The sequence below is a fragment of the Periophthalmus magnuspinnatus genome, chromosome 19 (assembly GCF_009829125.3).
Source record: "Periophthalmus magnuspinnatus isolate fPerMag1 chromosome 19, fPerMag1.2.pri, whole genome shotgun sequence".
Classification (NCBI taxonomy): Eukaryota; Metazoa; Chordata; class Actinopteri; order Gobiiformes; family Gobiidae; genus Periophthalmus; species Periophthalmus magnuspinnatus.
In genome coordinates this window covers 17,902,790-17,924,647 of record NC_047144.1, presented here as the reverse complement: position 1 = coordinate 17,924,647, position 21,858 = coordinate 17,902,790, and the positions used below count along the sequence as shown (strand labels likewise).

General features: G+C 42.6%; 1 protein-coding gene across 2 annotated transcripts in view; it reads right to left on the bottom strand.

Annotated features, from left to right (window-relative positions):
* sec24c (SEC24 homolog C, COPII coat complex component) overlaps positions 1 to 21,196 on the bottom strand; it is a 35,379-nt gene extending 14,183 nt beyond the window's left edge. The window contains exons 1-13 of one of the 2 annotated variants that reach the window (XM_055229330.1): positions 21,010 to 21,196; positions 16,059 to 16,237; positions 14,398 to 14,478; positions 12,621 to 12,765; positions 11,842 to 12,011; positions 9,494 to 10,429; positions 8,607 to 8,761; positions 5,872 to 5,980; positions 5,392 to 5,519; positions 2,850 to 2,988; positions 2,201 to 2,316; positions 1,229 to 1,353; positions 8 to 199 (exon numbers count right to left, since the gene is read on the bottom strand). In XM_055229330.1, the coding sequence (XP_055085305.1) occupies positions 8 to 199; positions 1,229 to 1,353; positions 2,201 to 2,316; positions 2,850 to 2,988; positions 5,392 to 5,519; positions 5,872 to 5,980; positions 8,607 to 8,761; positions 9,494 to 10,429; positions 11,842 to 12,011; positions 12,621 to 12,765; positions 14,398 to 14,478; positions 16,059 to 16,218 (2,456 nt within the window). In that variant the 5' untranslated portion in view covers positions 16,219 to 16,237; positions 21,010 to 21,196. The remainder of the gene's footprint in view (positions 1 to 7; positions 200 to 1,228; positions 1,354 to 2,200; positions 2,317 to 2,849; positions 2,989 to 5,391; positions 5,520 to 5,871; positions 5,981 to 8,606; positions 8,762 to 9,493; positions 10,430 to 11,841; positions 12,012 to 12,620; positions 12,766 to 14,397; positions 14,479 to 16,058; positions 16,238 to 21,009) is intronic. The other variant, XM_033984467.2, reaches the window with a different exon arrangement.
* Between the last annotated feature and the right edge of the window lie 662 nt (positions 21,197 to 21,858).

Below are 21,858 nucleotides of genomic sequence, written 5' to 3'. Positions count from 1 at the left end.
GGTTTACCTCTCGATGACCTGTCTGCTCTCGTTCACGTTGACGAGGAAGCCGTCCAGCAGTGGCACAAACATGTCCGACACGTCCGACACCACCAGCATCTGCGGCTGGGCCAGACTCGCCTTCACATTATAAAAGTGCATCACTTTATTATAGGTGACAAAGCCCACGCGCACCACCGAGTCTGCCTCTGGGTTTTCCCTAGAAACACACAACAGCACTTTGAGATGAACAGCAACTAAAGTCAGAACCATTTGGATTTTAATAAACGGACACCTCATTCTCATAAGGTCCCCGCTAAAGCCTCAAGGGGCGGGGCTTTTGCTGTGGCTGGTCCCAGACTCTAGTACAGTCTCCCTCTGGGTGTTAGAACAGCCCAGTCTTTAAATATGTTTAAATCTTTGCTGAAACTCATTCGTCTGCAGTGGGTTTGAACACGAGCGGGAGTCTTGTATTGCTTTGTTTTATTGTGTTTTTGCATGTTTTGTTTCAGCCCTTGTCCAGCACTTTGAGCAGCTGTGGGTGTTTTTAAATGTGTTTTATGAATAAATTTGACTTGATAAGTTTGATGTGCTGTCATGGCAACAATAGAGACATCTCCAGTGAAAGAGTGATAGTCTGGACTAGAGGCAGCTAACAAAAGTTCACCCTTATTTTTTGAGCCTAGAGCAAAGTGAAGATGACAACTGCAAGTAGTTAGTGCTGTTGCGATACCTTTGTGAAAAGTGTTAACTGATTTGATACCGATTCTTGGCCTTAGTGTACTTGCCTATACCAATGCCAGACCAATACCACATAAAGTGTGAAAAAGCAGACTAAGGCAACTCACTTTTGTTACAGCACAAGAGCAAAAATAACTGTAAAAGTCTCAGTGAAGAGAGACTTTTACAGAGATTTTGAGACTAAAGTGTCAAATCAGCACACCTCATCATCAGGACCTTTATACATCTGATCTAATCTGCTATTGCTATGATACTCATGGTAGGAATTGTAAATATGAAACTCTGCTGCAAATTGGCCCCTAACTGCTAGTCTCAATGAGCTTCATTTGACTGGAACCAAGTGCTGTGGGCGACGTCACACTCACTTAGTCCAGTTTATGGTGTGAATAAAAAAAGACCGAAACAATGATGTAAAGAGCTACATTTAGTAACACTGGGGCCAATCCACAGAGAGAACCTGTTTGAAAACATCCTAAAATGGCCTCTGGTGTGGCCTGTGTGCTGTTACCGGGGCAGATAGTCCAGCAGCGTCTTGAGCTCTTGACACACCATGCTGACCAAACCGCTCTTCACCGCGTTGTACGAAACATCGATGAGGAAGATGAAGGCAGGAGGCTGAGGAAGCTTATTGTTCTGTGGGTAGAAAACACACAAGTTAAACCAATTCAACATTTAGAATTTAAAGGGGAACTACAGAACTTTTCTGGTGAAGTCTGCTACCTGCCTGTCCCTAGAGAAGTTATTCATTTATCTAAACAGAGGCAAGCGGGTGGTGTTAAGTTACAGGTCAGTTCTGTGGAAAAGAGGCCATACTCACAGAAAGAAAACGAAGCTGTGTTTCTCAGGAGCGGACTAAGTGAGTGTGACTGGATAACTGCAAAACGGATACTATTAACGCCATACTGTGGAACATTTCAGGCAAAGTGAAAAACTAAAGCAGGTAGCGGACTCCACCTCAAAATTTACATAGTGGACCTTTAATAATAGAGGCAGAGGTGTTGGATGCTAGTTTGACTTCAGTATTTTGAATCAGGATTTGTGTACTAAATTGTTTTATTCATCCATTACTGGGAGGGACTATTCCTGTCGGCTGGTCTGGGAACGCCTTGGGGTCCCACACATAGACTGTATATATAAATGGACAGAGCTAGCCTTTTAGCTGCCGTGTTCAAACAGGAAGTGACCATGGCCACGCTTCCAACTGCATCGACTCTGGCTCCAATTCACTTTACACTAAAAAACTATGTCCCCTATCAACAGTCTCCGTAACTGTTGCTGTCAGACTCATCATTTTGGTCTTAGGCTGTGGGTGACGTCACACTCACTTGGTCCACTTCTTTACACAGTCTATGGTCCCTCAGGAGGAGCTGGAGGAAGCGTCTGTAGTGAGGGAAATCTGGGAGTCCCTGATTAAACCTCTGTCTCCCCTGATGCGGCCCCAGATAAAAGGAAGGAGATGGATGATTTAAATAGTCTTTACCTTACAGTAGTCAACAGTGGCCAGAAACTCATAACTGCCCAGAGACAGCTCGGGTCGGTCGTAGCAGTCCACTCTCTTCCCGGTGTGATCCAGATGCTGGAAATAATGTTGAGGCACTGCAGGGAACAAAGAACATGAGAAAAAAACACTACAAGCTTAAAGGCTCAAAGCACTTTACATCAACATTGATCCTTATATCCCCTTTAATACAGTTATTAAAATGGTGAGTGTATGTAAACTATGTGATAACGTGAAATTCGCCATGCCCCAGCACATATGTATCATAAAACCAGATCTTGGGGACAGCACAGAACAGTCTCTTCAACCCTATCAAATTATTAAGCATTTTATCATCCACAGAACAGGAAGTAAGGCAGTGACTCTGTTAGCATGCTAATTGTTGTTAGCAGAACTCCACTCTGAAAGTTGTGAAAAGTGCTTATAAACTCATCATGGTGAATAATTTGCATGTTTAGAATGAGTGAGGAAACTGAGGAAGTTTGGACCAATGAGCTAGTTGTGTTTTTCATGTTTTTAAGACAGAAAAAATCTGTTACAGTGTCTTTAATGCAGTTTATATTTGCTAACAGACCATTAAAATCCAAAATGGTTGTAATAGAGATTCCCTTTAGCCCTGTGCAGGACTCACCCTCTGTGACACAGCTACAGAAACCACACTGGAACCTCCGCCCTCCTTCGATGAACTGCATGTACGGGCACATATAGGCCTTACAGCGATTACAGCGGATGGGACCAGACTCCCCGTGGTCCACCACATACGGAGGGGTCTGTGGATATAAACAAAACGCATTAGAAACATATTTGAGACGTGTTTATAAGATGGTGTAACATCTGTTTTATAGATAGACTGACATATCAATTGACTGATATTTGGACTTGTTAGCGTATGGGATATCGGCCTTAAATCTCCAGCGCAGATTGATATGTCTTCTTCTCTCTGATTTAAACTGACCATAGCTCCTCCTCCTCCCCCCTTTTTTCTCTGATTTAAACTGACCACAGACCCCCTCCACTCCTCTTGTGATTTAAACTGACCATAGCCCCTCCCCTCCTCCCTTTTCTCGGATTTAAACTGACCATAGCTCCTCCTCCTCTCCCCTTTTTTTCCTCTGATTTAAACTGACCATAGCCCCCTCCTCTCCTCTTTTCTCTGATTTAAACTGACCACAGACCCCCTCCACTCCTCTCGTGATTTAAACTGATCACAGCTCCCCCTCCTCCTCTCCTTTTCTCTCTGATTTAAACTGACCATAGCCCCCTCCTCTCCTCTTCTGATTTAAACTGACCATAGCCCCCTCCTCTCCTCTCTGATTTAAACTCACCATAGCCCCCTCCACTCCTCTTCTCTCTGATTTAAACTGACCATAGCCCCCTCCTCTCCTCTCTGATTTAAACTCACCATAGCCCCCTCCACTCCTCTTCTCTCTGATTTAAACTCACCATAGCCCCCTCCTCTCCTCTTCTGATTTAAACTGACCATAGCCCCCTCCTCTCCTCTTCTCTCTGATTTAAACTCACCATAGCCCCCTCCTCTCCTCTTCTCTCATGATTTAAACTCACCATAGCCCCCTCCTCTCCTCTTCTCTCATGATTTAAACTCACCATAGCCCCCTCCTCTCCTCTTCTCTCATGAGTTAAACTCACCATAGCCCCCTCCTCTCCACTTCTCTCTGAGTTAAACTGACCATAGCCCCCTCCTCTCCTCTTTTATAAACTCAGACAGGGAGAGTGTCACGGCTGGATTAAGATTACTGTGGCTCCAGTTGCAGGTTTCACTGTTACACAATCAAACGCTGCATAACACGTCCTACATTTAAAACAGGATTTAAGCAGCTTTGGCCCCTCGAGCCTTTTCCTGATAGTTTGATGTTTGCATTAAAAAAAAAAAAAAAAAATTGCCACTTTTTATATTTGTTGTAATTCCATGTTTCCAAGAAATATCAAGCTTATGAATGCTAAATCCACAGACTGTATAATGAAGTGGACTAAGCGAGTGTGACGTCACCCACAGCGTTCGGATCAGGTCAAATGAAGCTCATTGAGGCTAGAGGTCTATATTCAGAATTGTGACCACGAGTCTCATAGCAACCAAAGGGCCAATCCAGAGCAAGACTGTTGAAGGCAACGCCCCTTTCTGCCCACACCACTGGTTTAGCAGCGAGAGGGCACTTAGCAACACTGTCAATCAAACCTGTTGCTAACACTAAGGGAGTGACCTCGGGGAAAGAAGCTGCTAATTTGTCTGTTATTAATGTTCATATCTTGATTTACTGACACAATATCGAAATAAAAATACCAGGATCATGTAGAGCGGGTTAATACGAACATTTAAGACCAAAATGACGAGTCTGACAGCAGCAGTTACAGAGAGAGTGGCTCCAATTCACTTTACATAGAAAAACCGTGGCCCCTCAAAGTCGATGGAGCCGGACACGGGTCCATGATCACTTCCTATTTGGAACGTGGCAGCTAGCAAGTTAGCTATGTCCATTTATATTTACAGTCTATGGTTAAATCTTTCATCGTTTTGTTTGTCCCAGACCCTCCTGCGTTCATTCCAACAGAAATCAGGAACTCACTGACCGGAACTTGTATAGTTTGGAACCAGGTCCTGTCCCCACGCCTTTGTATAAGTATAGAGAGAGTAGCCTCACCTGGACCATTAATACCTTTGAGTTTTTGACTGGTCTATTTCATGTATAATGCCAATACTTAGCTTTTTACAAGGCCCAAAAATGCATCTGGAGTTAATGTAAAGATCATTTGTTTTTAGGCCTGTCACAATAGTTCAATTTATGAAAACTGGAGCTATATATTTTAGGGCTCAATATTTATCATGGGACTTTTTCTTTGCAAAAGCGGAGAGAATTGTTTTTTTTGTTTTAGTTGTAATGTGATAAGATTTGTTCTGCAGAGGGTTGAAAAAGTCACTATTATGGATATTTATAAGTTAATTGTTGCAGCTCCTTTTAATGATACTGTTCATTTAAAAAGGGTTCACTGGGGTTATCTTGGTTTATTTTAATCTTAAACAGTATTTTACAGTAGTTTCAATATTACAGTTTCGAAGTATTTCTCTGCAGTGATAAATATTGAGTTTCAAAATATTTTATTGTGACAGGCCTAGTTGTTTGTTGCTCTCGTGTGGTGTATTTCCTCTGGACACTGACCTCCTCCGGGGGCAGTGTGGCCAGGGGCTTGATGACCGCGGCCAGAGGAACCTGAGACTGTTTGGCCATGTCGGCGGTGCAGGGCATGCTGTAGGCCGAGCAGCGCACGAACCGAGGGCTGGCGTTCCCTAAAACACAGGCAAAAACAAATGTAAACAAATCAAAAGTCGTGGTCAATATAAAAAAAAAGATGTGAAAACAATTGCTGCCTTTGAGAAACTCCATGTCCACTCATCCTACAGGGGGCGCTGTTTAGTAAGTATTTTAATATGGAAAAAGTGTAGTATTAGTATTTAATATTTTTAGTATGATGTCCTCTACTGACGTCAAGGGGAAGTGAACAACGCTGAAAAGGCAAAAAGCAGCACAGCTAATGTGAGAAGAAATGTGTGACAAACAAAATATAATATAGTTAACAGCTGTAAGTAGCTGTTTATTTATTTATTTTATTTAATCATAATGATAAGTTCTAAATCTCACCTTGATCCCGAACGTGGAAGTCTGTAGTGACGAGGGGCGGGGCTTGACCTCTGACCCCTGTAGTGAACGGCTCTGTGCACTTGGCCTTGTCGTCCTCAATCACCTGGATCTAAAACAGGAAACACAAATCATCCATTATTATCAATATCTGATCAGTACATGACTAATACTTCAACAGTACTTAAATAAACAAGTCCTGAGTAAATACAGTCTCATGTAAAACTACCAACTACAAACCAGTAGCACACATGCAGAACACACACACGAGCCCCAGAGCAGGGTGGACATATGAGGTGTGCAAAACATGACCTCGGCCTCGTCTCCACTGGTTCAGTTTGAAGCGGATCAGTTCAGGCCACAAGAGTCTCCACTGAAGTGAACTGCCCCGTTTGAGGGTCTGACCCTGGTGGCCAGGAGCTCCAGAGGGTCTGACCCTGGAGGGCAGTAGGTCCAGAGGGACTGACCCTGGATCAGACTTATAATTACGAGTACAATTCAAATACAATTTAGATTTGACATCAGTGTCTCACAGCAGAGCTCTGGTCCTGGACCCGGAGCTTGGAAATACAATTCGGCTGGAGGGAGGCGCTCCACAGACCCGCTCCAAGGCCCTGAGAACCAAGCCAGTGGAAAAGAGGCACGAGAAAAAGAGGAAACCAAACTAGAGCGCAGAAGAACTCCTCTAGATGCTTCATGCTAAATAAATCAACTTTTTAGCATTTTATTTCCATGTTTTGCCTGTGCTTCTATTTGAGTTTATGAAAAGAAACTACAGACCCCCAAAAAAACTACAGACCCGCAAAGCACCATCAAACAAACCAAAAAAATCACTTAAATTATCTGTGTGAGACTGACAGCATGCAGTTTGAGTTAGAATGAGAGGGTTAATACGGGGGGTGAGGAGGTGAGGAAGAGAAGAGGAAGAGAAGCGGAAGAGAGGAGGAAGAGGGATGAGGAAGAGAAGAGGAAGAAGAGGAGGGGTGAGGAAGAGAAGAGGAAGAGGGGAGGAGGGGAGAGGAAGAGGGGAGGAGGGGAGAGGAAGAGGGGAGGAGGGGAGAGGAAGAGGGGAGGAGGGGAGAGGAGTAGTGAGGAAAAGAAGAAGAATCGAAGAGAAGAGGGGAGGAGGGGTGAGGAAGAGGCGAGGAGGGGAGAGGAAGAGGCGAGGAGGGGAGAGGAAGAGGGGAGGAGGGGAGAGGAAGAGGGGAGGAAGGGTGAGGAGTAGTGAGGAAGAGAAGAAGAATCGAAGAGGAAGAGAAGAGGAAGAGGAGGAGGGGTGAGGAAGAGAAGAGGAAGAGGGGAGGAGGGGAGAGGAAGAGGGGAGGAAGGGTGAGGAGTAGTGAGGAAGAGAAGAATCGAAGAGAAGAGGGGAGGAGGGGTGAGGAAGAGAAGAGGCGAGGAGGGGAGAGGAAGAAGCGAGGAGGGGAGAGAAAGAGGGGAGGAAGGGTGAGGAGTAGTGAGGAAGAGAAGAAGAATCGAAGAGGAAGAGAAGAGGGGACGAGGGGTGAGGAAGAGAAGACGAAGAGGGGAGGAGGGGAGAGGAAGAGGGGAGGAAGGGTGAGGAGTAGTGAGGAAGAGGCGAGGAGGGGAGAGAAAGAGGGGAGGAAGGGTGAGGAGTAGTGAGGAAGAGAAGAAGAATCGAAGAGGAAGAGAAGAGGGGAGGGGTGAGGAAGAGAAGAGGAAGAGGGGAGGAGGGGTGAGGAAGAGAGGGGGGGAGAGGAAGAGAGGAGGAAGGGTGAGGAGTAGTGAGGAAGAGAAGAAGAAGCGAAGAGAAAGAAAAGAGGAAAAAAAGAGGAAAAGAAGAGGAAGAGAACAGGAAGGGGAAGAGGGGTGAGGAAGAGAAGAGGAAGAGGGGAGGAGAGGTGAGGAGTAGTGAGGACGAGAAGAAGCGAAGAGGAAGAGAAGAGGAAAAGAAGAGGAGGAGAAGAGGAAGGGGAGGAGGGGTGAGGAGGAGGGAGGAAGAGTGTGGAAGATGGGAGGAGCGAGGAGGAGGGGTGAGGCAGCACACAGAAGACTTACTGGGCTGGGAATAGCATCTGGGTCTATTCTATGTCGTGATTTCTGAACCGCGGGCAGGTCAGACGTTTGCTTTACATTCAAAACATCGTCCAGCAAAATTGTGCAAAAAAATAAAATTAAATAAAAATAGAAAGATGAAAGATAAAGAGAGTGAGTTCATCGAGAGGCAGCAGTTTAGTCAGATTAATTCAAAGTCAGATTAATTATAGATTAGTGAATTTTGTGACGTTGAGTGCGGTAAGATTAGCATTAGCATTAGCATTAGCCTGCACATGCTAAGGAGCTATTTGTAAAATTGGTGATACATAAAACAAAGATATAAACAAAAATGAGAATAGGAAATTGGTAGAATCATTCATTTTGTTGTAAATTTGTTCTTTGATTTTAAAACGAACAGTCACTGGTTCAGATGAAACTGTAAAAGTGTCAAATCTCTGAGCCTGAAATTCATCAAAGGAAAGAGCACAGAAAAATGAGCAAAACTAAATATTCATAAAATTTTTTCTGTATCTTTTTTTTAATTTTTTTAATTCGGCCTTTGGACACGACTGAAAAAGCATAACTCCTAAATAGCGCCCCCAATAGGGAAGAGTGTGGACATTCAGACAGAGCCCATAACTGTCACAATCTGTCACAATCCCGAGCTCTACTCCATTAAATGTTCAAGAAGGAAACATAATAAAATCCAAACTAAAAGTCTAATTTGGATAGTTTCTCACCGGACTGGGGATGGCGTCAGGGTCCAGTCTCTTCTGAGGAGCAGGACCAGGGGCGGGGCCAGGGGCAGGGCCGGGGGCGGGGCCTCCGTAGTTCTGTTGTCCAGGATACGGGCCTGGATAACCGGGCTGAGCAGCTCTCACCTGCCCATAGGCTCCTGGAGGAACATGGGAACAAGCTCAGACGTTTGACTACAATCAAAACACTTGTCGTGCCCATGTGGACTCCTCGTGCTGTAGTGATGACGTCCATGTGTGTTAGTATTTGTAAACAGAACCTGCTGTCAATGGGAAGATGCGCCTGTCACAATAACACATTTTGAAGTTTGATATAACGCTGAAGTGAATATAGGCATCTTAAATTTGATAGACAAAAATAAGCAAAGGACCACGATGATACAAATGCTAATGTTTGTGCTTCCAGGGGTTTCTGAACCATGGTCTAAACCTGCAGCTCATTCGTGACAGTTGGGCTCATGCAGATCGCTCACATGCTCGTTTATGACGTACCATGTGATCCCTCTAACCATTCAGAGCCTGAGCTTAGCTAGGGCAGGCACAGAGTGTAGTCGAAGCTAATGATTAAAAAGAGGTTTTAAGACAACAGACTTGGACCTCTGTGAAAGCTATAGGTGGCCTGTCAGCCCCGGTCAGCCCCAGTCAGCCCCAGTCAGCCCCAGTCAGCCCCTGTCAGCCCCTGTCAGCCCCTGTCAGCCCCTGTCAGCCGAACATTAGCAGTTTGTGATTACATTTCGCTCTATGAAAAAAATCCTTTCTGGTCAGGAGGGAGTTTTCCGTGGCCACTAGTCCAACGCGAAGCAGCTCTAAGCAGCATTATATTAATTAATTTTTATTAGAGCCATGGTTCAAAATCATTAAAATCCTCTCACCATTTTGCTGAGGAGGGTACCCAGTGGGCATGCCAGGCTGAGGTGGAGGCTGCTGCTGCATGGGTCCCGGAGGTCCCATAGGCGGGGGGCCCATGGGTGGGGGTCCCTGCGGTGATGGTGGCATGTGGTTGCTCTGTTGCATCGACGTCGGTGGCATTTGGGGTCTGGGAGGGGGCGGACCTGAGTGGTAGGGGGAAGGCTGATTTTGGGACTGCGGAGGAAGCGGAACTTGCCCCTGGGACTGTGGCGGCATCGGCCCAGAGAGGAACTGTCCTGATGAGGTTGAGGTCGGAGGAAATGCTCCTGGTTGAGATGTGGGAGGTGGGGCTGTGGGTGAAGGGAACGACCCTTGGGTGGGTGGAGGAGGAAGAGGGGACTGTCCCGCGGCGTACCCAGGCTGAGTCATAGGTGGAGGGGCAGAGGAGGAGAAGGGAGGTGACTGGTGCTGTGATGGAGGAGGTTGTTGGGGTGGATAACGTAGTTGCGATGCTTGGGACACGGGCGGAGGGGCGGGCTGAGCTGGTCCCGTAGGTCCCGAATACGACGATGGGGGATAGTTTTGGGGCATTGACTGAGGTGGTTGCGGAGAAGGCGAAGTGTAATGTGGTTGGGACGATGGCGGAGGTTGTAGAGGAGCGGCGGAGCTGAATTGCGATGGGGGCGGAGCTTGTTGGGGAGGGGCAGGAGAGGTGAACTGTGTCTGGGACGTGGGAGGCATAGAGGGGGGGTATTGTTGAGATGGTTGCGGTAGCCCCCCGTAGTATTGCTGGTGCTGTGTTGATGGCGGGGCAGTAGATGAAGGAGGCGGAGCTTGTGTCGGGGCAGTGGTTGCAGGGGGAGGGGCTTGGGAGAAAGAAGGAGGGGCTTGGGAGAAAGAGGGCGGGGCTCCAGAGTAGGGTGCACTCACTGGAGGAGGGGCACTGTGAGGGGGAGGAGCTGAGGAGAGACAAGAGAAGAAAGTTATACCTGATCACAAAAAAACAATATATATTCTAGAGCAGTGGTCCCCAACCACCGGGCCGTGGACCGGTACCGGTCCGTGGATCAATTGGTACCGGGCCACCGGCCGTCCAAGAAATAATTAATTATTTCCGTTGTATTTATTATCTGAGTCTGAACAATCGTTTATTTTGAAAAATCTTTTATTTTGAAAAATTACCGGATTCTCTCAGTTACATTTCCGTCACTTGAGCGCTTGAACTTAATCCACAAATTAGTAAAATGAGTAAAAAACAGACGTCTTTGGAAAGTTTCTTTTCGAAGGGGAAAAGGCCCAGTGAAGAGACAGAAAAAGAGCCAACTTTCAAGAAAAAGAAAGCTTTTAACAGACAATATCAGGAGTTCTACTTGAACTATGGATTTATTGCGACAGGTGATTCCCACAGACCAAGCCCGCTCTGCATAATATGCGGCGACCAGCTCTGTAATGAGGCAATGAAGCTTAAAAACTGCTCCGCCACTTGGAGAGGCGCCACTTGGAGAGGCCCTCCCCGGTCCACGGTAAAATATTCAAGCGTTGGCCGGTCCGCGGTGATAAAAAGTTTGGGGACCACTGTTCTAGAGTACACACAAGGAAACACAGGTTGGCGGTACGATTCCAGCTCCCACACATGGCTGCAGTTGTTGTGTTCTGGGGAAAGACACTTAACCCCCCCCCTTGCCCCGAGAGTCTGTGTGCGAATGGCTGAGTGGTTCCTTGACCGTTAACGTGGAAAAGTTCTATATAAAAACGTGACCATTTACCGTCTGTGAAACAACACGTTTGATTTGAATATCGTTTCCAGTCAGAACAGCAGAGTATAGGACAGTTTGCATACTGTACCATGTAAACATTGTTTTCTTGTCCCTGCTTTGCCTACACACGCTCGCCTCACTGTAGGTCAGTGTAGGTCCAAGTGCAGCTCATACCAGGTAATGCCATCTAGAACGCTCTACTTCTTCACTTGAGCTGCTGCATGATTTAACATTTCAACTGCTATTTTAAAATGTTAAAACTATTTAATACTAATCAAATAAACCAAAATAAATGTAAACTTTAACTCGATTAATTAAAAACACAAAACAGAAGCACTGAGTCTGAGTTTGAAATGTGTAGTTTAAATCAGACCTGTTCTACAAACTGTTCTGTTCAGACTTTAAATCATGTTCTAGTTGTTTCTTCTCATTGAGCCTCTGAAGTTGTATTTGTAGTGATTCATGTTTGAGTAATCTTTAATTTCTTATTGCCAAGGCACCATTTTGCCGACCTACACCCGTTTTCACCTCCACCCGTATGCGCCCACTGTGACATACACCTAGGGCTGACTGGACTTAATACAAAATTGATTCCCTTAAACTTAAAAACCCACCATATCCGGCGCCAGCAGGGGTAGGGGGTCCCGCGTTGATCTGCATCCCTCCCATCTGATTGGAGACCTGTTGCATTGTGGGAGGAGGGCCGTAGTGTGGCGGGTATGAAGGCTGAGGGGGTCCGGACATGTTCACGGCCCCCTGGTGGTAAGGCTGAGACACTGGAGGCCTGAAACAAACAAGAAAAATATTGAGTATCACGAGAGACAAGTGATCTCTATATAAAAACAAAAAGCTGATATCTGATGAATATCTTGAATATTTTCTGTCATTTTAAAGCCAGAGTATGTAACTTTTTGCCAATAAATAAATAAAAGCCCACTCAGGTTGTTCAGAGCAATAAAAACATCCATAATCAAAAAACTTGCATCTCCACAAACTTGACTTTTATTTAGCCTGAACAAGGGCCTCCTCCTGCTTGTTTCCGTGGAAATGAAGGCTTTGGCGATCATAATCCACAGTATGGCATTAAACATATCCTTCTCCGTGGAAATTAGGGTTTTATAGTTTTAACTTTGTTGCCAGCTCAAAATGCTCTGTTCCACCTTGTGATGTCATGAAGTGGACAAAGCAGAGTCTTCCCTGCATATTTAGACTATTTAACTTTTATCTTTACTACATAATTCCATATATCTTGCTTCATACATTTGTCTGTATATAAAATGTACAAAGGCAAATTAGTTCAAATAAAATAAAATGTAAAAAATACCATAGTTGCGATATTTATACAGATGTGTGATTTTACTTTGACCGTGTTTATCTGGTCTGACTCTTTCACCTTGGCGGAGCTTGGGTCATGGGCGGGGCTTGGGTCAGCGGTGGGGGTCCATTCTGGATGCTGGCCTGTGATTGGCTGTACTGGCTATACGGCTGAGGCGCAGAGACGGGAGGCGGGGCCGAGGTGGGAGGAGCTCTGGAGGGGCCTGAGGAAAACAAAAAGAACACATTTATTTACAAACAAGGCGAGAAGGAATGGAGCTGAACAATTTAAGAAAAAAAAAACACAGAGCATTAACATTTGAGACTGAAACATGAACTGCTAAACGAACCCAAGACTCCCAGACGGTGTTTGTAAAGGCCTAAACCACTGGTACAAACACATCTCTGTTACACAAAATCTATTTTCTAGATGATTGAAGCCTTCAAGATTTGATCATTTTACTCATTTTAATCACTGTGATTTCAAGTTGTTCACATTTGAGATATAAATGTGCAGGCGTAACAGGTCCTGGTTTGGTCCTGGTTTGGTCCTGGTTTGGTCCTGGTTTGGTCCTGGTTTGGTCCTGGTTTGGTCCTGGTTTGGTCCTGGTTTGGTCAGTTTATAGTCCTGGTTTGGTCAGTTTATAGTCCCGAAGAAGACTTTTAGTCAAATTTTTTTAGTCCAAGTTTTTTAATGCAGCCTTAAGAATCTCATAGTTTGTTTTTAAGAGCTCATTTCAAATTCTACTACACAGTTTAAATACTAGCATCATCTTGGGTGACTTTAGTGGATCAGAGTGCAAACGTTTACATTCAAACCACTTCTATTGTGTTTGTGACTATAGTTCTCATCTCTGACCCCTGTAGATCATTATGGTAAAATTTACACATTTTAAATAATATTCATCTAAAACAACTTAATACTTAATACAAGAAATAAGTACAATGACGTCTGTGTTAGAAAATTGAAGTGCCCAATGGAAGCTGACGTCGCCATAAACGTCATCACAACAAAGAGATTACTCAAACATGAATCACTCCAAATACAACTTCAGAGGCTCAGTGAGAAGAAACAACTAGAACATGGTTAAAGATCAAAATGGGTCTGATTTACTTTCATGTTCTAGAGGTTGCTCTAGTTTTGAGTCTTTGGAGATTCTCGCTGTTTGCATTGCTAATGTCACCTCAAACATGCCCTGACTCGCCTCTTTTGAATACGAAGAATAAATGGGTTATGAGACATTATATAAAACACACTGTTTACAAAATGCAAAACAAGTGTCTGCCTAAAATCTATAAATATTAAAAGGTTAAACTAAACACACAAACATAAGCACAGGAAGTCCCTTTGGTCAAACTAATTCAAATATATAAAGACAATTATTAGATGATTATTAGAAGCAATAAAGGGACATTTATGCTACAAAAATATATTTTACTACAAACTCCCCCCAAGCCCCATTTTTCCACAAACCTAAAAGAGCCGTGGTCACATTTGTGCAGCTGTCTCTTCATGTTATGTTGGAGATTTAAATCAAACTGTTTTTTTCAGATCTTTTAACTAGTTGTTCTAGTTGTTTCTTCTCATTGAGGCTCTGAAGTTGGATTTGGAGTGATTCATGTTTGAATAATATTTAATCTCTTATTTTCACGGGTGGTTTTAGCTGAATATTGTGATTTAAAATGTGTAAATTATAACATAATGATCCACAGGGGTCAGAGATGAGAACTAAAGAGGGCTGATTAATATTTCTACCAATAATATTCTGTGACAATGAAAGCAGCAGAGCAGTTTAAGAGAAGAGAGAATGAAGAAATGATTCAGAAAAAGAGAGAGAGAGAGAGGAGGCAGTTACCCAAGTCAAGAGGAGAGGAGAGGTCAGAGACTGGGTTTGCGGCCACAGCTTTAGAGGGACAACTGGAGAAAGGAGAGTAACCTGCAATAGAAGAAAAAAGAGGGAAAAACACAAAGAGATGAAGGAGGGAGTGGAGTTTAAGAAGAACAGAGGAGTGTGTTATTTAGTATGCAGAGGCAGTTTACAGGCACAGAGGCAGGTATAGGACACTTGAAGGTTAAACAGGAGGAAGGCTGATGAGAGGGAGGCCAACATGATAACACTGAAAAAAATGATGTTTATTTTTTACTGTCCCAATCACAATATTTTGTACCTCATGAAGTATCACATGACCTTATACTAACACATAGATAACTAAATCTAGATTAGCTATAGTTTATAATGGAGCTGGAGACCGGTCAGAATTATCAAAATGAACCCTTGTAGCTTTAATCCATGTTCTAATGCTGTTACCTCATCATGTCACATCATGTCCTCACCTGTCTACATCTCCAAAGCTCAAAATGCTCTGTTCCACCTTGTAATGTCATAAAGTGGTAGTTTTCAAGTTAACAGCTCCTTTTACCTTTAGTTCAATAGAGACTGGCAAATTCCAGGACTGAAATCATCCAAATGATTCTAGTGAAGCTGTATGGAGTTTAAAAACACAGTGGAGCACTTCCTGTATCACCACATGATGACATCACAAGGTGGAACAGAGTGTTTTCTGTTTGAGAGAAGAACTCAGCCTAAATATGCAGGGGGTGTGTGTTAATCATGTGTGAATGAAACAAAACACAACTTCACGTCTGTTTGTGACGAGGAAACATTAGAACAGATTAGAGAATAGTGTAATTTGGCCTTTAACACTAGACTGGATGTCTTGGCGTTTTATTGTTCTTTTCCTATGTTAAATGTTATATGTACATTTGGGGGTTTTTGTTAGCTAAAATTACACAAACTAATTATTTCAGTGTTGCATTCTTCTATTTATTCATACAAACACAACCAGCCAAAGGTTTGGACACGCACCCTCAGTCAATGCTCTTTTTTTTTTTTTTTTTTAACTACTTTCTACATTTTATACACACACAGAAGACATCAAACATATGAAGTGAGATACATGGAATTATGTAGTAAAGAAAAAAGAAACAACTACAACTACTACTACTATATATTTTTTTTATATTTTATGTTCAAATCTTCAAAGTCTCCTTCATTTGCATTGTCAGAAAATGTTTAGTTATTTCACTTTTTCTCTTTACTACATAACTGCATATATCTTACTTCATATATCTGTGTCCAAACTTTTGGCTGGTCGTGTATTTAATATATTGTACATTTAAAATACTTTTTGTAAATAATTCTGCTTTATGTTTCAGTTTTAATATCATCGTTTATCGTCTATATTTACTTCAGCAATAAATCTAAAACGTGTTATGTCTATAGAATGGCTTTAGTACCCAGCCCTGTCATGTTTATTATTGAGGAAGTATATTCATGATGTTTAGCTCCATTTTGGGTCTAAAAAATCTTTTGTGAAGTTGAGCTGTTTGGGTTCTAGTTTATTTCTTATCAAAAATGAAACATTTGCATATCAAAGCAACTATTTCAATATCACAGAGAAAGTGTTACAGCCACATCTGAGGTTAAACCTAGTAACATTTTGGAGTGATGTTTACCTTGTTGGGGGGCTCCCGGTTGGTAGGCAGAGGCTGGTCCGTTGTAGGGGGCGTAGGGAGCATGGTATCCCCCATCGAGAGGGCCGTACCCGGGCTGAGGGTACCCGGGCGGGGGCTGGCCGTACGGAGAGGCCATCGGAGTGTGCTGGTTTACATTCATCCTCAGTTCATCCCTAAAACTGCACAAAACACAACACAGGATTAGATCTTTGTAAAACATTATTATTTAAAACTACTGCACTATTATTAATTCACTCCCACAGTCTGTATAAAGAAGTGGACTAAGTGAGTGTGACGTCACCCACAGTGTTAGGCTCCAAATGAAGCTCATCGAGGCTAGAGCAGTTATAGGGGCCAATTTGGAGCAGAGGTCCATATTAGGAATTGAAGATAATGCCCCCATTCCACCTAGAAGGGAATTGGTGCTTAACAGTCGCACTAGTGGGAGCGACCTCGGGGAAAGAAGGAACGTGATCTGTCTGTTATTAATGTTCATATCTTGATTTACAGACAACAGTGAAATAAAAACTTGGAGTAGAGCCTCTGCTTCTCCAGAAAAACAAAATACTACGTCTTTTAAATTGACAAATATCTTCAAAATGTCGCCTTCTACAGGAAGTTGAAACCAATGAAGTTATTTAGCTTTTGGTCTCAACGCATTTGAAATTGATTAAACCTGAGAATCTTGCAAAGAAGGTGTAGAGTTTCAAAGAAGGCGCCTGATTTATCTGTTATTAATGTTTGTGTCCTGAATCATGGACAAAATAGTGAAATAAAAACCCCAGGATCATGTAGAGCGGGTTAATACCAACATTTTAAGACCAAAACGATGGGCCTGACCGCAGTAGTTACAGAGAAAGGGGCCACAGTTTTTACATAGAAAGTGAATACGAGCCAGAATTGAAGGAGCAGGAAGCGCGCACATGATCACTTCCTAATTTGGAACGTAGAGGCTAGCAGGTTAGCCATCTCCTTTTATATATGTACAGTCTATGTTCACTCCACAACATCTCGAGGGTAAACTAGTACTGTGGGACAGATTGACAGAAGTGAGGCTGAGAATCTCTGATCACCACCAACGCTCACACACAGCACCTGGTCCAAGCTGGATTTGAACCACCAACCTTAAAATGAGTGGATGTGCGCTCTAACATTACACCACTGTCCACTTGTATTTACTGCAATACAGATTACCTCCATTATACATCTCAGGCCTAAAAAAATACACAGGATATAGAACATTTCAAAACTTTTATTAAACTTGTTCCTCTTTATAGCTGCTCTGCTCGTGCTCAGATTCACTTTTGTAATTTGTGACTTTAGACTTCACTTGTCTGCAGGACTATTTAGCTACTGCAAATTGTATTGTTAGTACCAAAACATTTTAACTTTATAATCAGGTCCCTACAGACACGTCGTTAGCGTTAGTGTTAGCGAGGCCTTGAGCTGCAGAAACTGTGCAGCTGTTTTATATTTTATCTTTTGCTTTTGCTCAACTCAGCAAATCCAAGTCAGACTGCAGCGCTGTGGAAAAGTCAAAACGGAAGTAGTCAGAGGTGAAACTAACCTTAAATGAGCCTAAATGCATTTTACTTAAAACAAAATGGCTAATTAACAAATCAATGCATTATTTTCAATGATCAAAAGCATAGTGGCATTTGATGTTCATGTTATCAATTACTTTTTAGAACAAAAAGTACCAATATTTAATGTGGAAAATCACAGTATATTGTCTAAAGAAAGTGTTTTTATTATCATCATGGTATCGGAATTGGTCTTGAGTATCAAGTCTATTCCTTAGTATCGTTTGAAATTTTAGTATCATGACAACACTAGTTAAATCTATAGGAACATGTTAATATAAACATGAATATATGTACCAGCTTTACCATTCACCAAAAAGGTTCACTTCACGTGCCAAAACTGCTGTCAAGTTGGATTTTTAAAAAGAAACTGGGTCAAGCCAGTTACTCCCAAACTGCTAAATGTGTGTCATTCAAAAGACGCTGTAATATTTCCTGATTCTGTGGCTACGCCTTTATTAGCCCTTGATGTTTAACTAGGCCACTCCTTCACGTTTCACCTGAGCCAGAAGAGTCAGCATTTTAATACAGCGAAGGAGCCACCACGAGTGAAAACAAGACAGTAATTTGAGCAAAGCAAACATTATGGGGCCCTGGGATTGAATGATAAGCCTGATACCACAATGGGAGTAGGTAATGCCCATCGCTTTACCTATTAAATTAAATAATACACCCACATATACGAAACGTGAGGTATTTAAGGTCCCATATTACACAAACTGACTCTTGTAAGCTTTAAGCCAAATTCTAATGCTATTTCCTCCTCAAAAACAGACCTGGAGTTGTGTTTTGTTTCATTCACACATGTTTGAGTAACACTTTATTATTAGTCTGTCCACATCTCCAAAGCTCAAAATGCTCTGTTCCACCTCGTGATGTCATGAAGTGATAGTTTTTATTGTTTTAGCCTCAATTGAACAGCTTTAATCTTCTAGAAATACCTTAATAACCAATAGAGAGTCTCAAATATCTGCTGGTGCACAGAGGAGTGAAACAGTTCAAATGAGGCTAAAACAATAGCTGTAACTTTAAAGTAAGGTAAATCTAGGGCTGGATCCAAGTGATTCCTTTGAAGGTGTGTGGAGTTTAAAAACACAGTGTAGCACTTCCTGTATTACCATTTGACATCACAAGGTGGAACAGAGTGTTTTTTATGTTTGAGAGAAGAACTAAACATGTGTGAATGAAACAAAAAAAACACAACTCCAGGTCTGTTTGTGATGAGGAAACATTACAACAGAGATCAGAGAATAGTGTGATACGGGTCCTTCAAACACAATAGTGTAATATGGGCCCTTTAAATAGAATAGTGTAATGTGGGTCTGTAAACACATTTCTGATACACTGGCAGATATATTTTCCATAGAGGTTTTGTCGGTATTCTATTTTTTTCTGTTGTACTATAAATTCTTTTACCTGCACTTGTGCAATATATTTTGTACTCTTTGTGTCATGACAACCAGTTAGGTTCCCTCACTCACCTCACTGTCGACAGATATGCCACAGAACCTTTGTATATTTATGCGTTTTGGACACTGGCCCTCGCCCTAATATGACACAGTGTTGAGTATCAGCTATCAGACAAACCCGGGCTAAACGAATGGAGCTGTTGAATAATTAAAAAAGCAGAGAAACACTATCGCCGAACCTGGTATGCTAACCGCTAACCCGGGAGAGACGGGCCCATACTGACCCATATGTGAACAACAGAGCGAGACAATACAGTTTAAAAGGTCCATATTAATCTATTCTCTGATCTCTGTTCTACTGTTGTTTCCTCATCACAAACAGACCTGGAGTTGTGTTTTGTTTCATTCACAAATGTTTAACACACAAACTCTGCATATTTAGGATGAGTTCTTCTCTCAAATTGAAAACACTCTGTTCCACCTTGTGATGTCATCATGTGGTAATACAGGAAGTGCTCCACTGTGTTTTTAAAACTCCATACACATACACTAGAATCATTTGGATCATTTCAGTCCTGGAATTGCCACATCTCTACTGAACTAAAGGTAAAAGGAGCTGTTAACTTAAAAACTTCATGACATCACAAGGTGGAATAGAGCATTTTGAGCTTTGGAGATGTAGACAGACTGTTACAAAGTGTTACTCAAACATCTGTGAATGAAACAAAACACAACTCCAGGTATGTGTAATATAAGAGGAAATGATGATAAACAATCATTTTGAAACAAATGTATAGCACTAACATAATAACCCTAAAGCAGGAATGTTTTACCTCTACATCCATCATTAAAACATGAACTGCAAGAGAAAAAAAACAGAATAGAGCAGAATAAATCACATTAATAGCAAGTTTGTCTCAAAAGTAAGTAATATTCATAATTGTATCATGTTATGTGATTTATTCAACTCTCCACTGATCAAATCTAACTGTAGTAAAGAAAAATAACAAAAACGTCCCCACAAGTACAAAGAGAAAGTCATAGTAGATACAGATTTGACCCTCACAAAATGATGATTATTACAGGCCTATTTTGAATATCAGACTGTGAATGTTGTTTGAAAATCGAGTTTATAGTTTATGATACAAATGTTGCAAAAAAAATAGCAGATTAAAAATGAAAAAATAAACTTCCAAATAAGGTTATAAAATCATATTTTTCTCATTTCACATTTGTCTGATACTTAAAGCATTAGGTAAACATCTAAACACATGTAAATCCAACAGAACGTGTAAATGTATAATAGGTCTGTATATAGTTATTGGGATAATCATAATATTGTCCAAACTGCCCAGGCCGAGCTCAGAGATTCACATTATTTGGGTAATAAATGAAATAGACACGTTTGACTGAACAGTTTGATGTTTGTCTCAAGTCCATCTGTCCATTTTGGCTCCTGGACAATACAGACACAGACTGGATTTCATTGTGGATTTAATCACGAAAAAGAGTTTTAAATGTCTTAATATGGAAGAGGAGAAGGTTCCAGATGTTTTGATACGCGGCAGGACCCAAACTTAGGTTAAAACAACTGTATCTGACAGAGAAGTGAAGTGCCGCATTACAGGTGTTAGCACTTCAAGCTACAGTTAGCATAGTGACATGACAGCCACAACTTATGCAATAAACTTAGAGATTTAACCCAAACAAAGCACACGGCGTGAGAATACGGGAGTGAACACTGACATGTGCCCGGGGAGAATCACGGGATCTGAATTTATGAGACAAAAAACCGGGTCTGACAGTTTGTGCTACAATGACAGCAGCGGCGTTGGATCAGCTGTGCTAGCATGCTAACGTGCTAAGCTACATCGGAGCTAACGTTAGCATTCGAAGCTAACGTAGTAAAAGCCGCGTCCAGCGTCAGTAGCGTCACGCAGTTTTCCCCGCGTCACGTACCTCCCAGCCGCGGTGAAGAGTCAGGCTGTTCCCTGGTCGGTGCAGAGCAAAAACCCGCAGCTGAAGCGGACACTACGAGGCCAAAGTCGTCCCGGGGAGTTGCACTAATCCCTTTCGGTTTCACGGAGCTCTGGGGCTGAAGCGGACATCCAGCGGAACTGCCGCAGCCTGTGCCACGTCCACATCCGGAAAACACGCACTGTCTTCCGGCCTTCAGCGTCCTCTGCTGCCCGGAGACACCTCACACCAGCTCCAGCACATGGAATGGATCAGCATGCACCAGCAGCATCAGGCAAAATCTCGTTTGCATTCGTATATATTCATAGATTCCTGGTTTAATATGGATATTTTTGCTTAATCCTGCTATGGACAGACTTAAACTTTTAGAATTTTCCCTCCTAAGGAAAAAGTTGGAGGGAAAAATCACTTTGTTTGCTCCTCAAAAGTCCAATTTAAACATGCTATGTCAATTTATATATACAGTCTATGCCAGCAATATGCAAATAGTACAATGAAGCACTAAAGTAGATAGTTCAAGTTTCCATAATGTGTTGTGTGTTAATTATTGGACCATAATTTACAACTCTGTGTCTTCAAAATTCCCCACAACTGCAAAAAAAGGGCTCCTCAGCTTCTCCTTTTCCCTCAACAAAAACATTGCAAATATTTTTATCCCTTTAAACTTCTGTCCAGATACTTCAAATACTTCCCCCTCACGCCAGCTGCACTAAATGCCCCTGGACGTCTGGTCTCCCGGGCTGGCCTGTGCTTCAGCCTCTGCTCTCACTCTCCTGGGGGTGGGTGTTTGGCGGTGGGGGCTATTTCAGGAGCCTATATCAGCAAAGCATC